This window comes from Lycorma delicatula, chromosome 4 (assembly GCF_047948215.1).
Source record: "Lycorma delicatula isolate Av1 chromosome 4, ASM4794821v1, whole genome shotgun sequence".
Classification (NCBI taxonomy): domain Eukaryota; kingdom Metazoa; phylum Arthropoda; class Insecta; order Hemiptera; family Fulgoridae; genus Lycorma; species Lycorma delicatula.
This window is the reverse complement of record NC_134458.1, coordinates 156776743-156794562: the sequence shown is the minus strand read 5'-3', so window position 1 is coordinate 156794562 and position 17820 is coordinate 156776743. Positions and strand designations below refer to the sequence as shown.

The 17820-nt window shown below is 27.6% G+C and overlaps 1 protein-coding gene across 8 annotated transcripts in view; it reads left to right on the top strand.

The window, feature by feature from the left end:
* The window catches only part of LOC142324004 (choline/ethanolamine kinase-like), a 97121-nt gene that overhangs the window by 59791 nt on the left and 19510 nt on the right, over positions 1–17820 (top strand). For all 8 annotated transcript variants that reach the window (XR_012756199.1, XR_012756198.1, XM_075364543.1 and 5 more), the window contains 5 exons: positions 2017–2129; positions 7729–7945; positions 12942–13075; positions 13741–13845; positions 16113–16359. Coding sequence is in view for 6 of the 8 variants with exons in the window: in XM_075364543.1 (XP_075220658.1) it covers positions 2017–2129; positions 7729–7945; positions 12942–13075; positions 13741–13845; positions 16113–16359 (816 nt within the window). In the remaining 2 variants the exon portion in view is untranslated. The remainder of the gene's footprint in view (positions 1–2016; positions 2130–7728; positions 7946–12941; positions 13076–13740; positions 13846–16112; positions 16360–17820) is intronic.

Genomic DNA, 17820 nt, shown 5'->3' with positions numbered 1-17820 from the left:
GGATGGCTTTTCTTAAAAATGTCTGATCCTATTCCTGGTTATTTATTGCTATTATCTTATATGAAAAACAGTTTGCTATAATGTATATTTAAGCTGATAGATGCAAAGTAATTTATAATTTAAAAAGAACTGGGAACAGATTGATGATTTGAGGGACTTGGAGCAGTAAGTGTGTTTGTCTTATTTGACGATGCATTTCTGTAAGGATCTGTTCAGAATTTTTTTTAATATTTTTAGTGTCTGTTTGGAAAGGGTAATAGAATTCCTAGATATGTATCAAGTAAAGCTGTGCCAACTAATATTTATTTATTGGTCATAAATTGTATTATTATTATAGTTTGCCATTTATAATTACTAAATACATATATATATATATTAAATGATGTAAATACCACCATGTAAAAGTTTGTTATTATAACAGTTACATAACTGTTAATACCGTACAAAATAATACTGTTAACACATTATTTTTTTAATATTTTGTACATATCTATCATCATGGCACCTAACATAAGGTCTCATCAAATTTTATGTTTCCTAAATATTTAAAAAGTCTATTCACTGCTTTTAATTATTAAAAGATTTTCCTGTCATTGAATAATTATTAATTTATCATTAATGTTAAATTCAGATTCTGCATTCATAAGCTAAGTAAATGGTCAGCAATTTATTTCCTTGAAAATTTAATTTTGTGGGTCTCTGAATGATTTTTTAAACCAATATAAATAATTTTTTTTTCAGTTCTTAAAATTTTATTTTAAATATATACATACATCTTGGCACTGGTGTTATATAGAGTTTGACATGAAAAAGTTGCCCAAAGTGTCCACACTTTCTGTGAGAAAGTCTCCTTGATGATAGTCATTATGAAATAAATAAATAAAAATAGTCATAATGATAATGTTTTCTGTTTGAATTGGAAATGGTAATGTAAAAAATTACTCCATTCATCTCTTAGGTGTTTATTCAAAATTTTTATCAGCAGAGTAAAAATTGAATTAAATGAAAGTGGCATCTTGATTGTGTAGGAAGTAGAAGAGTTGGTGTAATTACAGTCAGTTTGATTCTTGTTTCCACTTAAAAACAGACTTTTTTTAATTAAGAATAATATTTGTGTCTAGGACCTGAGGAAAACCGTAATAAAAATTTTTAATTTCCTTGGAATGGAGATTCAGGAGAATCAGTTTTATTTTGCATTATTTTTAAATTTATAAATTAATTTAGTTTTCAGTATTTTGTAATTGCTATTTATTAATTTGCTATTTTGATGTGATGGAAGTATTAGAAATTTTGTTAAAGTTTTTATAAAAAAAAAAACAATATTTTTTTTTTTTATCAAAAAAAGTTATTGAGCGTTTTATATTCCATGCAGGTTTTAACATTCAGTTAGATTGCTATTCTGTAACATTCTAACTGAATGTTGTAGTTTACAGTTAGTTGTTGTAGTTAGATAAAGAGCGAATAACATTCGCCCTTTATCTAACTATCTGGTCTTGAACTTTGGTTACAGTATATCAGTTGATGTGAAGAAAGGAAAATTTTAATGCATTCTTATCTTTTATTATTTACTTTTTCAGGTCAAGGCTAGTTTACACTGCATTTATGGGAATTATGTGATAAAATCCTATATTTTGTTTATATTATAAGAAATTGTCAGATTTTGTTTTAAAGTGAACTAATGTAACTGAATATCTAAGGTTTACTGTTCTTCAATGGTTTGATTGTTGAATTCCCTTTTCGTTGATTCCATGTTTACTTAGAACACATGTGGTGGGAATTGAGTAGCTGTAATTTTGGCTATATCTGTAAAACTGAGTTAACTTATGAAGAGGGTGATAAGGTCTGTTGGCTGGGAACTTTTGTTTTGTGAATGATGCATCTATTGGCTAAAACAGGTTTTATACAAAATATCCCTGGAATCCATTTGTAAATGTAGTTGTAAAACAAATTTTATTAATGATAATTTTCAATTTTTCTTTTCTTTTAATTGACTTTTAATATCATCTTTTGTTACAGATGATTGGAGAACAGTCAGATATGTTGGAAATGGCAGTTCGTATTTGTCGTGGCTACCTTCATGGGCCTTGGAAAAAAATTACTTCCAATGACATTATATTCAAGAGAATTAGGTAGGTTAAGTTAACTTATGTAATTAAGATGGATTGTGTGAGTGAGACACACACACACATTGGTCTGATTTTGCCCAGTAATAATTTTAGAAGAGTTACAAAAGTATTGTAGTTGTTTTTTTGTATACAATACTGTTATACAAGGTGTGGCTACTAAATAACGAGACTGTTGCTGTAAAATATTTCATTTTAAATTTATACATATTTAGTTATTATCCCCTTCAATATATACCCCTCCTCTATCCCTGTAACACTCTGTGAATTTTCCATTGTTCAAAATAGTGCTGGAAGCCTTCTGTGAGCTTTTCATGATGTATGCTGCTTTTTCTTTCACAGCTTCAGCAGTCTGAATTCTTATTCCTTTTAATGCCTTGGGAACAGATAAAAGTCAAATAGTGCCACGTAAGGCGAATAAGGCAGATGGTTTAACACTGGGATGTAATGCTAGAAACGTCTTGACAGACAATGCAGTGTGAGCCAGTGCGTTGTCCTGATCCCATGACTTATACTTCCACAATTCAGGTCGTTTTTTTCTTATTTTTTCACGAAGTTGAGTAAGGACCTTGAATAAAGACGAGAATAGTTAACCGATGGTCAGATCGGATCAGATTACCAATTTTTTTCAATATTTTTGACTTGGAAGGGCAACTCGGGCGAACATCATCTTCAACGTCTTCTCAGCCTTCTTGGAAACACTTAAACCATTCAAAAACCCATGCACGTGATAAACATTCATTGCCATATTTTTTTTTAATAAAAGAAATTTCAGTAGCGGGTGTCCTAAGTTTAATATGAAATTTCACTACAATTCTTTGCTCTAATAACACGCTTATCATTTTTTTGGCAAAACAGAAAAAACAGATGTTATCCAAATGAAGGCCACAGCCAGACTATGTCTACAGAAACTTGAGTGGCAACAATCAAAAGATAAGGCGTCACGCTACACAGCTGTTGGTTTTATGAATTTGGCGCATGCACAGTTCTTCTGAAGCAGCATTAGTCTCGTTATTTAATAGCCACACCTTGTATAAATACAAAATGAATTGAATAACAGTTGAATAGTAATTATGTCAGCTTATTGTCACTGGCTATAGAACAAAAATTTTCCACCTGCTACAGGATTTAAATCTGTAGAAGGGAATCTGATTTTCAGTTCACCATGTATAATACTTAATTGAAAAATTTTATTTATTGTCTAGCTGAATTAAATACACATGTTCCCATATAAATATGAAAAAAGTTAAGTAACATAGGGCTTATTAGATTAATAAGTGGATGATTGTTTATTATATAATCAAAAATAAATTGTCATAAATAAATCAGTAATAAATATACCTGGTATCTTGTAATCTGTTAATATCAAGAAGAGAATGAAATTCTTTTACCAAAACTTAAAAAAAAAAAAATTTTAAAAACTGAAACAAGGCCTCAGTGTGCTTTTGATCTATTGATGATTTTTTTAAAAATTACATTTAAACTTTTTGGTGTGTTATCGTTCAAATATAAAGTCTGTTGAATTATTAAATAATGCTGTATTATTTTTTCACCTTTCATGTTTTTTTTTCTTTATTAATTTTATATGTTATATTATTATGCATTCGCTGAAATAAAGATAATTGTTCAATGAATGAACTAATTAATGTAATATAATTTATTGCAGATGGCACATTTTTTTCATGAATTCATAACATGTATCCCTGTTCATAGTTCATGTATTACTCTCATAATTTATTACTGTAATTATCTTTGTTTTTGCTGTTTTTCATTTCTTTAAGATTAATTTTATCTGTTAATACATCATTTTTTTAAAACCATTATAATTATGTACATATGCTTGTTTAAATTATTTAGGTAATGTATTATGTAATTTATATAATTAAATAAATACATTTACTGTTTAAATAAAAGATTGCCCTTCAGTCACCCAATATAAAATTAAATTAAAACAGATTGATAAAGTAAGTTTTCATTACTTACTCATTCAACCACACAGTAGTGTTTTAACAGTACCCCTATCATCAGCTGTCTGTACTATAAGTACCTATAAAAATATTGCACATCGTTATGGATAGTGTATTATCAGAAAATTGTTAATAGGTGTGTTAATCACATCGTTCAAAAAATAAATTGTATATATAGGAATTGAACATTTTCTTTTTATTGCAATGCAAAAGTAAAACAAAGTTTTTTCCTTTCTATATTTTAAATGAAGTTTATTAAACTAAATATTGCCAGTTTGATCAGTCATCCTTCTGCCATCTTCAAGGTAAAATCATAATCATGTCACTAGATTGTTTTCTGGACAAAAAACTGTGATAAGTAATTTTCACAAGCCTCTTCTTATGAAGCCAACCTTACACAATTAAGTTATGTAGAGACTGCAACAAACGCTAGACTGTGCAAGTTCTGGACTACATGTTTGTTCTATGCATAACTTCTTAGCCAAGCTTTCAGTTTACTCCAGGTCATTAATGATTGTTGGGGTCTGGCATTGTCATGATAGAAGATGACTCTCAGTTATTGGTAGGAGGTTAGAATCAACCATTTGATCAGGTGGTGGCAGCTCATTGTGAACAATTCCTTTTCAATTCCAACACATAGGCAGTATCACTTTCTTTGGTGACAATCCTGGCTTTTCCACCATTTGCTGAGCTTCACTTTGCCTTGACCATGATCTTTTCTGTACATTATTGTATAATCCATTTTTCATCACTTGTTATTAGCTGGTTCAAAAATGGTTCGATTTTAACTTTTTTAACAATGATTCGCAAATGGAAATTCAATCTATTAAATTGTCATTGATTAGTCATATTGCACCCAAAGAAGAGTTTTTTATCCAGCCCTCTTCAAACAGTGTAAAACTATTGTGGTCAATATTTTATTCATTGCTTGCTGAAGACTGGTCTTACTCAATTTTTTCCATGATTTCATTGACTCGGGCATCTAACCAGAATGAGATGCATCATTGACATCATTGCTTCTAAGTTGAAAATGCTCAAACCACCTTTATACTACACCTACTGATAGCACATCATGTCCATAAATATCACAAATTTTTTTAGCAGCCTTAGTCACATCCTTCCCTTTTTTGATATAAAATTTCTTCTTTATTATCACTCATTTTTCAAGATGCAATAACTTTTAAGTAAATAAACTAATATAATCATCATACCCCTTCTAAAAATACTGAGTGATATGTCGCCCTTCAAAAGTATTCAACTATTGATTAATATTACCAGAGTAATGTGATCCTAAAGCCACCTACTAGAAGAATATGAAGGAAATTTCCAACCCCAGTGAGAAATAAAGTACATTTGTATTATTAAAAGAAAAATAATATTTCTTAATTAATATCTCTATATTTAAGCTGCTTCTCTCATGTTTTTAATTTGATCATCCTTTGTAATTTTTCCTTTGACATAAACAAAATTTTACAATTTGTTTGTTGAATTTTCTTGTGTTAATATTAAATGCACCTTTCATACTTGCTTTAATTTGTTTACATTTCAGTTTAATTTCTTGCCTTGTATGAAATCCCATCACACCATTTATTTATTTAATTAGTTTTAGTATTTGTTTAAAGAACACTTTCTTTAAGTCATCATATTTTTTTGTTTCTCATCATTTTGTTGTTAATCGTATCTCGTATCTTTTTATACTGCCTATTGGTTTTTGTAGTGGTTCATTTTAATAGTTAACTGATCTCTATAGAAATATTAAATTTTTCTCTTTATAGTTCAGTCTTTATGTTTTAAAATCTTAAATATTCTCTTTTATTTTTACATTATAAGATTACTTATTTAAACCTCAACTTAATATGTTACAGTTGCATATTTCTCTAACCAGTTTGTAATCCATTTTTAGTGCGACTATTTATTGTAATTATGTAATATTGTAATTATTCTAGGTCATTGCATCTGTGCAGTTTTTTAAAAAATTTATTTATTGTTGATGTAATCATTAATGTTTGACAATTTTCCTTTTTATTTATTTAATATTTTTTTTAAAAGTATTTATTCTATTGTGATACTGGTTTTTGTTTTCAGTTGAATGGCTATTATTTTTTTCTACAAATTCAAGGTTTTTTATTTGATTGTTGATTACTAAAGTTATTTTTGCATTATTTTAAATTAAATTATTTTGTCTGTAAACATTATCCAGGTACATTAATAATCAAAGTAATTATTCTTTTGCACATGTTTGTGCGTACACATACTTTCAAGAATAGAATTAAAAGTCTAACATCAGTGTTACAGTGCATGCTCACGCATATGTGTTTAACTTAATTATTGGATTATCTGATGTTTGTTTATTAGACAACGTGTTTGAAATATATCGTGTTTAGTTATTATATTCATTATCAGTCTCTAAACATTGTTCTATAATTATTTTATTGTTGGTTAATCTTATTTAATCTCTCTCTTTCTCTCTCACTGGATTTGTGTGGATGTGTTTCTTTGATAATGGAAAATCTCCTGTAATATGTGATTTGATTCATTTTGCTATATTATTTTAAATTTCTTTGTAATAAATGCTAAAAATCGATAACTTGATTTTATTTTATACTAATGGTTTTGAAAATAAAAATGGTAAAGAAAGAAACACTTGTATATCTTTCTATTATACTTTTTTTATATTTAAATACTCTTTTTTATATAGGGATTAAATTAGAGTCATTCCAACTACTCGTAGTTAAAATTTTTAACTAATTTTGCTTCTGTGACCAAACTCAGCAGTAAAGCATATTGATTTATAAATTAACGAAAGGGTAGTTTATATATAAATATCAATCTTTTTATACTGTTAATTGTGAAGGAACATGTTTGTTTACAGTTTATTATAATGCCTCTGAAAGAAGTTTCTTTTTTATATTGAGGTGTTGTTACAACTACTTTTTTTAAGGTTTTATCACATCACACAGTAGGCTTTAATGTAATTAATTATTTCATCTTGCTCTGCCTCAGTCCAATTGATCTTGTGAATGTGCTGTTAGCAGAACTAAATGGGATGGAAAATTAAATGTTAAAATGTCTAAATGGGATGGTTCCCATTTTACTATCTTGACCAAAGGGGTGGTTAGTGAGAAAGGAATGACCAAATTACTTAATAATAAATATAATAATAATCCTTTTTTATATCCCAGACAGCTGTCAGGACAATACATTTAATGTAATTTTAGCTAAATTACGCTGGGCATTTCATTTACTGAGTTACCAAGTCATATATTAACTGGAAATTCCAGATATCTGGTACCAGTTTTACAAATATTTATTACATTCTAGATTCAGTAGAGCATACATTTCTTTTCCTCTTACGAATGGCTTGACCAGCTAGAAAACCTCTTTGCGGGACAAAAATCTACTAATTCTATTACTAAGAGCTACTAATCTTTTTACAATTTATTTGCTAGTGTAGTATTAATAATTACAATAAACATTTTTATTCTGATTACTTCATATACTATAAAAAATTTCTCCAGGTTTTGTTTTAAGCATTCATAGATCCAGTGAAATTAATAATCACTGTTATGATCTGCAGTAAATGTGTTTTTTTAATTTTTTTTCTATTTTATATTTTTAAATTCATTTTTTTGTTTCAGTGGAGGGCTTAGTAACTATTTATTCCATGTTAAATTACAAAAAGGTAATGCTGAACCTAATGAAGTTTTATTAAGATTTTATGGTCAGACCCATGGTGAACATGCATTGGAAAGCCTTATCACTGATTCAGTTATATTTACATTGTTATCTGAAAGGCGATTAGGACCGAAACTTCATGGAATATTTCCTGGTGGACGTATTGAAGAGTATATTCCGGTAAAACTTTTTATCTGTTTTTAAATGTTTTTAATTTACAGTTATAAGAAAAAAACTTGATTAATTTATGTTTATTTTTTCTGTTGTATTCTTTAATGTAGGGAAAATATTGCTATCTTAAAAAATTACTCCCTCCAGATTTTTTACATTTCTTAATAAAATGATGTTAAAAACTATATGGAATTTTAATTAAACCGCATGAATTTTAATTAAAAGCTTATCTTATTGTCTTAAAATAGTTTTCTTTTTTTAAATAATTTTTGTTTAAATGAACTGTTATCTGAGTGTGAAAGTATTATTATTCAGCCTTATCATAGATGTTTTTAAAATTCTTTAAGTAATTTTTTTGTTCAAGTTACCCAAAATTGTCTCAAAGGTATTTATTTTAAATATTCTTTGCTTTACTCCATACCACAGGATAGTGAATTTGTGAAATTTTTATATAAAATTATATTGGTTAAACAAATCAATGTAGATCTTTCTTATAGTTTATTGTATAGATGCCATTTCAGCTTTTTTTTAGATTAATTTTTTAAAGATTTCAAGTAATGTGTAATAAAGTATAAAGTACAAGACAACAGAAAAAAATAAATCTGAAATGGTGCCTGCATAATTAACAGGAAAGTTTTTTTATTATCTTTGTATAAAAATCATGTGCAATTAATAAATAAATAAATCAATAAGATAAGTCAGTATTTAATCATAAGTGTAAGAATAACTGACAAATTTGTTGCTGAGGAAGATGTTAAAGCTTCAATGCCATTCAAATTCTTTGTTGGCATAAATATTTGGCAAGTATGAAAAATATAAGGAATTCTTAATATTTGTTTGTCAGTTTAGCTGAAGTTCTCATTTTAAAATCTATTTATTTTTATTTTATTCTGAGATTCTCTATAAGTAAATAGAGTTTTGCGATTTTGTTTCGTGTTAAGTAAATAACAGTAGTTGTATGCTGAGTGTATAATTAGATTGGGTGCAGGCATTTTTCTGTATCTTTATATGCTCATTTGTACTTGTAAATCTGTGCCAAATAATGATTCAGTAATGTGCACACAGGATAGTTTGTTTCAGTAATTCTGTTTACAGTTCCAAGGAAAACCCTAAACATCAAAGTTATTTTAAGTTTTACTGTTTAACATTAATCAGTATTATCATGCTAATCTAAATAAGGTTAACATTTACATTAAATTAATGCAAGCAATTTTTTTGTAATGTTTTTGTAGTACTTGAGCACATTTTAAGCATACACTGATAAAAGAATAGTCGCTCTTTCTTGTGATATAGATTTTTTTTAAACTTATTTCCAGTATTTTCATCAAATACTGACAAGGCATGATTTTTCTGACATGTTAAAGGTTTTTTAATTTTAAGGTAAAAAAAAATTTGAACAATGCTTGCAAATTTTCTCCATTTAGGGATTGGAAATATGATTTATTGGGGCTTGCAAATACTCTTCAGATAAATCTAAAAACCATTTTCAGGTTTTTTGAATTCTGACTTTTTAAGGAGTGTGACATTGTGTATGGTGCGGCGGTCAACCAACAAAAGTTACTGTTACTGTATATGCAACGCGAATGGCTGCACCTGTTTTGGTTACTTGACTAAAAAACATAAAATAAAAGTAATTTAAAAAAAAAGAAACAAAGTATGGTGTCCTATTGGTGTTTGTCTGATAACACTAAAAACCAAGCGAAATACATTTTTACCCTTTGTATGTGTAACCAGTTATAACTAATATTTTTAAGATGGAGGCTAACTGTTTTGAAACCCACATTCTTAGATCACTCAAAGTTAAGGCCTGTATTGATCAAATTGTTACTGTGAAGAAATTATAATACACTGATAGTTTTTATAAACTGAACTGGCTTTAATTTTTATTTATTACCATTATTCTCACAAGCATGAGTGTAATGAACACATGGGGTCCAGGGAGTGGAGTCCCTGGCTAGGTGGCAAGGTTGAGTGAAGAAAGACCTGAGGTTAAAGATCCCCTGACCTCTACGGAAAATGGTTTGAAGTAGTGTAACGAAGCTTCGATGAGTCTGCTAGTATAAATATATATATAATATTAAATGAAAACTTAAACTACCAGAACAGAGTAAACAGATAAGATATAAGATCATTCTAGTATTGGCATTGTAGTTGCATGTTCATCCATAACAAAATTCAAGATTATAAAACTGTAACAATTTCTAAATTTTTAAAAAACAATATTTTTTATTGTAATTATATAATTAAGTACCAACTGAAGATGCAGGATCTTGCAAAAATCGATTCTTGGCATTAATTGGAAAGTTTGATCTAACTGTTTACTTTATTTTTATGGTTTAAGTTTTCATTTAATATTAAATTTAATGTATGTATGTCTGTATGTTAATGAATTATTTGAATTTTCAAAAAAATATATGTATAGTGATTATTAAAACATTAAAGCATCAAAATAAGAGATATGCTTGTTGTAAGGAAATTACAAGTATGTTATTAGAAAAGGATTATGTTAAAAAGTTATAAGGAGGTTTGCTTGCTTTTTACGAGTGAAAGTTATGAAAGTCCTTTTAGTTGTGCAGTCATGATGTATGTAATTCTAATTGAATTGCTAGTATGGCATGTTTTGATTTTCTGATTATTATTTGACCTTTTTTTTTTATTTAAGTACTGTATGTATTATATTTATTTTGCTTTATTTCTTCGTATTTATGTTAAATAGCATAACTTCTAAGCCTTCTTCTTTTATAACATAAAAATAAATATGTGGAAATGGTGACATTTATAATTTTCTTTGTAAAATAGATGAAATGTTCTTTTTAAACAAAAAAAAAAAATTGTTCTAATTATTATTTAATCATGCATTATGATGGTGTATTGCACATTTATTTTTAATTGGGTGTGTGCTTTTTTATGCCTTCATAAATCATATTTATATTTTTTTTAATGGTTTTATGATTTTTTAAATTATTTATATAATTTTTTAATTATTGTTTGTTTATTATTATTTAAATGATTGCTTTATGAATTGTTTCTTGATGGTCCAATTAATGATTTGATTGCTTTTTTTTATTAAAGTTTTTTTGTCTTATTTGTTATTTTTTGTTGCCTTTTGTCTTTCTTTTTTTAAATAAAGGATATTCTATTAGTTTTTAAGTGCTATAAATCTGTTATAAATTTTCAGTTGTGATTTTTAAGTAATTAGAAATAATATTTGGTCTTTCATTTTTATAATTGTACAGTTTTAAAAAAATTTAATTTAATATTTTTGGGGGGATAAATTATAGTATGACAATATTATGTTCTTGCATACCTAGAGTATCTAACTTTTCAGTTAGTTAAAATTTCATATGTTAAAATTTGAAGGACATTTGGTGCTTATAGGTCGTAGTTGCACACAGAATCTCTGATGTAGTACTGTCTACATATGCGAGTCTTCTGATGTTACCTTTCAAACCACAAAACTTTTTACATTATACATGTTAAATACCATAATCATAATAGATGTAGGTGATCCATTGCAAGTCTCAAGTGACCAAAAAGTGATAGTCATGTTCAACAATAACTAACTTTTGATTCTGAGCTTACTAGGAAAAGTCAGAAGTGGAAATAGTTTACTGGTTTTATATCCTCTTCGCTGTGCCAAATATATTGTAAATCAGCATGCAAAGTTCACCGCAATGCAGGTGATATTTAGCCCTGTAAGTATCAGTATAACTGCTCACTGCATGGATTGCGTAATGAATACCATTCTCAGAGATAGCAGTTCTGATGCCGCTTGTACATAATTGCTTATAGTGTAAGGCAACAAGTTAATGTTGTGAAGCAATGCAGTATACAGTTTCATATTCAGCAAAGGAATTTTGTATGTTATGTAAATTATTGTTGTTTCATTTTATTGAACATTATCAGTTTACAGTTATTATATTTATAATAACAGAAAATATATTTTATGTATTTAAACATTTTTAAATAAAATAAGAAAAATTGATTAATAAATTTCCTGCAATGATTTCTTTTCACTTTGTTTTTATGGATTATTTAAAATTCATTGTATATTTGTGAAATTGTTTTGAGTTATTAATGAAAATTACATATCTATGTACGAGCTTCTTCAATAATTAAAAAGGCAAATAACTAGAAAAGTTATTATTTATTTAATGACAATGAAACTAATGCTACTTTTCAACATAATTCCTGGCTATATTTCAGCATTTGTCTTATATTTTTGTGAGCTTTCTTAATCCAGTAGTAAAGAATTGTTCATCCTGGTGAATTCAGAGTTTCCTTTCTATACTCTGACAGTGTTACACTTAGGAAAATAAGTTTTATTACAGCATCTACTATGGAAAGTGTTTTTCATGTTATATGATTCAGGCAGAGCCAACATTTTAAAATAACAAAAAAATAGATTATAATAATGGAAATTCTTTTTGAACAGACATTATGGATGCCAACTTGAACACTGAAGGTTTTTAGTTTATTACATTGAATAATTTTTCCGATGTTGTTTGTCTCTAATTATAATTTGGAGGGGGGGGGGGTCGTTCAGTGTAATTACTGAACAGCCCTGCTTGTGCAATTTTTTTAATGGGAAGACTTCTATTAAAAACATTGTTCAACAATCTAGTTCTGTAAAATAGCAATCTCATATGTGAAACAAACAGTGTGTTAAAACTCAGTTGTATTTTCAAATCTGTCATTAAATTAGTCATTATTTACCTTTAAGGGGATCAGCCAGTATATAAAAATAATCCATAAAATTCATAACCTACATACAGTATTTCCTCTCGACTTACAGGCTTTATCAAATACAACACATATATACATTCTTTACTCTAAAGTTATTCTATTTAATTGGAATTATTGAACCTACGAGTCAAGTGAAAAAAACATAATTTATTGTTATTTGTAATTTTATGAATCAGTTGGTCACCTTAAGGAGTAAGTAAGAAGTTATATATATTTTACTTTTTTTAGATTTGTTCATTTTTTTGTTTTTGTTTTTCAGGCAAGACCACTGAAAACGATTGAATTGAGTGATCCACAGTTGACTCTACTTATTGCTGATAAAATGGCAGCCATACATAGCATGAATGTTCCTATTAATAAGGAACCTTGTTGGCTGTGGAATACTATAAATAGGTAATTTTTTCTGCATGTTTTCAAAACTTATTAAACATATGCTGAGTTGAAATTTGTCTTAACTACAATTCTTTTTCTTTTCGTATGAGTTCTCTTACATTAAAAAAAAAAATTAGCCATACTCTTTGTATGAATTTTCTGGCTATAGTAACCTCTGTTAACTAGATAGGTTAGACTAAAATCTCTCTAAAATTGAATTTTTTTTTATAACAAAGAGCAATGAAATTGGTGATTTATACTGAGAAATTTAAAAAATCAGAACCTTAACCTCTAATGATTTATTTTATTTGCTTTTACTGAAAAACTCAATACTATGAGAAAGAAAATAGGCTAAAGCTAATTAATTAATTTAAACCACATCTAACTAGCTAATACTTTTTCCTCTATAATTAAACAGCTCTTTGTATTTTTAAACTAGCAGCAGATATAAATATTTGTATAGTAATGAAGTTTTGTATAAAACATTTTATAATTTTGAATGAGTGTGTGTGTGTTTTATATAAAATATTAATTCTGTTAAAAAGGATTGAATTTAATTTTATGATTTTCATAATTGAAATCTTGAATTTGGGAAAAACTCTGTGTTACAAATACACAGTTGCTATCTGTAAAAGTTTTAATGCTACTTTTTTATAATTGTGTAAATATATATGTTTCATTTTCAGATGGCTACAAACAATTGATGAAAATAGTTTTACATCAAAACCAGTTAATTCATTTGAGGATCGTCTTAGTAAATATGATCTTCATTGTGAAGCTAAATGGTTGAGGTTTGTAATTATGTTAATTTTTTTATCAAAAATTAATTCTTAAGTCAAGATTTTCCATTCTTCTATAATTTGAGGCTGCCATGTTTACTGGGTATGACAGAAAAATCAGATATTACCTTGGTGGGTACTCTTTGCTACTAATTCTTTATGCCACGTGCAAATTTCAGAGCATACGTAGAAAGTACACAATACTAAATTGCAGGAGGTGATTTTCTTTAATGATCAGTTCCATATTGCTCTACTAGAGGCAATCAGTAGTGATCAGATGTTGTGAATGTTCTGGCTCGTCAGGATAGACCCATTAATATTGCTTTCAAAGAGGTTTTTAATTAGTGCCAAATCTATTATAAATTTTTATTAAAGACATAAATAAGGGTTAATATTACATAGAATACTGAATATTTCCTCAGTAAAGTATTTTTTCATATATTTGAAAAGACATAGAAATTTGTGGTGATTTAATTATATATAATAGGTTGAGTTAAAAGTTTCGTCATATTCTTCTGGTAGCAGCGTTAGGATTGCATTAACTCAGATAATATTAATCAAGACTGAACCACTTGCATGCTTTTGAAAGCTAACATAAAACTTACTATTTTTAGAAAGATTATGACTATATTTGTTTATTTATTTATTTAAACATTATAGTGTCTTGAAAATGAGTGAAAAAAGAAAAAACGTGATTCATTTTGTACTTTTATATTAAAAAAGAGAGAAAACTGTGATTCAGGCTGCTAAAAACAATTAGTAATGTTTGTGGACTTGCATATCTGTATGCAAGGCTTGAAGCTTGATTGAGCATTTTCAATCGAGATTTTGATGTCAGTAATGCACCTCATTCTGGTTGGCCAATGAATAATAAAAAATCTTGATGAAATCATGGAAAAAATATTGACTAAGACTGGCATGTTAACAGTCATAATATCAGTAACAAACTAAATATCAAACCACAAAACAGTTTTAAACTGTTAAGAAGGCTGGATATAAAAAAAACTTGATGTTTTTGTGGTACATTATTTAAAAATGAAAAATTAATGAATCAAATTTCCATCTGCCAATTGTTACTAAACTGGAACTATATTTAACTATTTTCGTAATTGTTCATTACAGTCAATGTAAAATGCAAAAATGTCACAGTAAAGATCATGGTCAAAGGAAGATAAAGCTTTGCAAAAATGGTGGCTAAGCCAGGATTGACATCAAGAAAAGTGATGTTGTGTGTGTGCGATTAGAAAGGAATTGTTTGTTATGAGCTGCTATCACCTGGTCAAATGATTTATTGTAATTCTTTCAACAACTAGAAAAATTATGCCAAGCATTTGAGATAAAGCAACCAGAACAGATCAATAGAAAAGGTTTCATTTTCCATCAGAAAAACACCAGACCCCATACATTTTTGGTGAGCTCTTGAACATTGAGTAAGGTTGACCAGGAAGTTTTGATGCAACCATCATACAGTTCCTGAACCTTACACAGTCACAGGCTGTCATTTTTGTCTCTATAGAACTTTAAACTGTGAAAAGTTTGCTTCAAATAGGACTATGAAAATCACTTTGATTTTGCTTCAAAAATGGGAAAAGGTAGTCAATTAAAACTGCACTTTTTGGGTTAATAAACTTCAATTGAAATATAAAAAACCTTTCTCCCCAGCTCCTTATAATTAAAATTATTATAACACCCTTCAACTTACAGGATGCTCTAGTTGTGGCATTGCAGGTGTTCATAAGGTTGTAAGGGATTGTTACCTGTCTTGTCCATAATCCTTTTGAATTAGATAGTAATAGGTGAAGTATGTTTTACTTTATTTGCCAGAAAAAGCAGTAGTCTCTGAAATTTTTTAAAATTACTTTCAATATATAAATGCCATATAAATATAAATTGGAAGATATTAATTTTTGTTCTTCTGAAGTCAGTATAGAAAAAATGGTTAATTTGTTGTGGCAGTCTATTAAAAAATTTAAAAAATTTTGTTTACTGTTTTTGTCCTGAAACAAACTATGATTTTGTAGTTTTAGTTTCCATATAAAATATGGAGTTTCCATAATAACATGCTATTGTTTTGTTCAAAGTGTGTGTAACTTAAATTTTTCACATACCTATAATTTCTCAATTTGCACCGATTTTAAAATCAGTGCAAATGAATTGAGGGATTTTACCAGCCCTCTCTAGCATTGTTGTATTTATTTTATTTACATAATAAATTTTGTTGACAGTTGTTAGTAATGTATTATAAATAATTTTGTTTTATTGGTTTTTTTTTCGGTCAGGAATCATTTACTTAAAATAAGATCACCAGTTGTGTTTTGTCATAATGATATGCAGGAAGGAAATATATTAATGAGAGAAGATGAAAATTTGCAGAATCTGGTGCTTATTGATTTTGAATATTGTTCTTATAATTATAGAGCTTTTGATATTGCTAATCATTTTCTCGAATGGACTGTTGATTATACAACGCCTGAACATCCTAATTTCACTGTCAACAGACAGAATTATCCGTCTCAAGAACAGCAGGTAAATAATACAATTTTCTTCCTATTTAAAATGAATTATTTGTATTTATATTTTAAGGTTGTATTTTTTCCTTAAATTTTGTTAGAAATGATAATAAGACATTGGGTTATAAATTATTATTATTTTTTTTTTAATGGAATAACTGTTATTCTAATTTATTTTACTTTTTCATGTCAGCATACTTCTTTTTAGTCATATAGTATAGCTGTCATTATTTTTTTTTGCATATTGAATATGTTTAGCTTCTATGAATGAGGCTGACTGTTGTGTAGATTTGCTGACAAATATTGTGTTTATATTGTATGGCTTTTGAAAGCATTGTTTTTTCACAGCCTGCTTTTTGTACACTTTACTTTATTTTTTTTAAATATTTTTACCCTTTATGCTGCAGTTGTTAAGGTGCTTAAAAATTATTTTTATAGATGTCTGTAAAATTATGTATATCATTTAGCGCAATGAAAATGGAATTTCTCTCTCCTACTTTCTTTTTCCTTTTTATTGCTGAGAGAAATTTCATTATTGCTGCTTGCATTTTGGTTCCATATTATCTGTCATCCTCCCTCCATGTGTGTGTGGTTCATATATTATAGGCAGGTTATGGGATTATAACTTTGATTTTTCTAATATTTTTTTCAAATATTTATTAGCTTAATGTAAATTTCCTCCATTTTTCTGTCATATTAAAATTTTATTTGCCATTTTTCTGTCCTCGTGAGATCTCACTTTGCAAGTATGCAATGTTTTTAACCACTTTTAAAGGATCCCTTTACAAAATGACCATCATCTTGGGTATGTTCTCTTTCAAAAACTACCACTTCCATTATTTCCTGACTGATTTTAGTAAGGAAATTTAAAGGAAAAATAAGTTTTATTTATTTTTTAAATTGTACTTTCTTCCAGGAGTAGATAAAGTAATTTTCAGCCTTTCTTTATTTATCCTTATAACTGTATCAAAATCACAATTTCATCATTAACTCCAAATGTATTTTATTTTATAGAAAAAGTTGCTCACGAAATTAGAGCAAATTTACAAAAATTTTTGTTTGTGTAATAATATGTTTTCAAATGAAAACATTATAATATAAGCAGTCCTAAAATATCAAAGTGTCCAAAAAAATTTTTTTTTTGTGGTTTTCTAAAATATATCTGTTTGAGAGATTTTCTTTTTATTAAAGTTTTTCCTAAAGTGTTTTTAGAGTTTCTGCCGTGTAATTCTTTTATCCCCCATATCTGATTTTCAGATGTTATTAATGTTTTTTTTTTTATTTTAATAATAACAGACTATTTAATTTTTATTGTATTTTTGGACTATTTTAAAATTAAATTTTCTTAAATATTCTGCTTCTAATTTAGTTTTTATTACAATAAAATAAGTTATCACCCAATGCCTTTATAAATTGTATTATGTACAACTAATATATTTTAATATTAACATATTTCTTTCAGAGTCGTTGAGGTCTA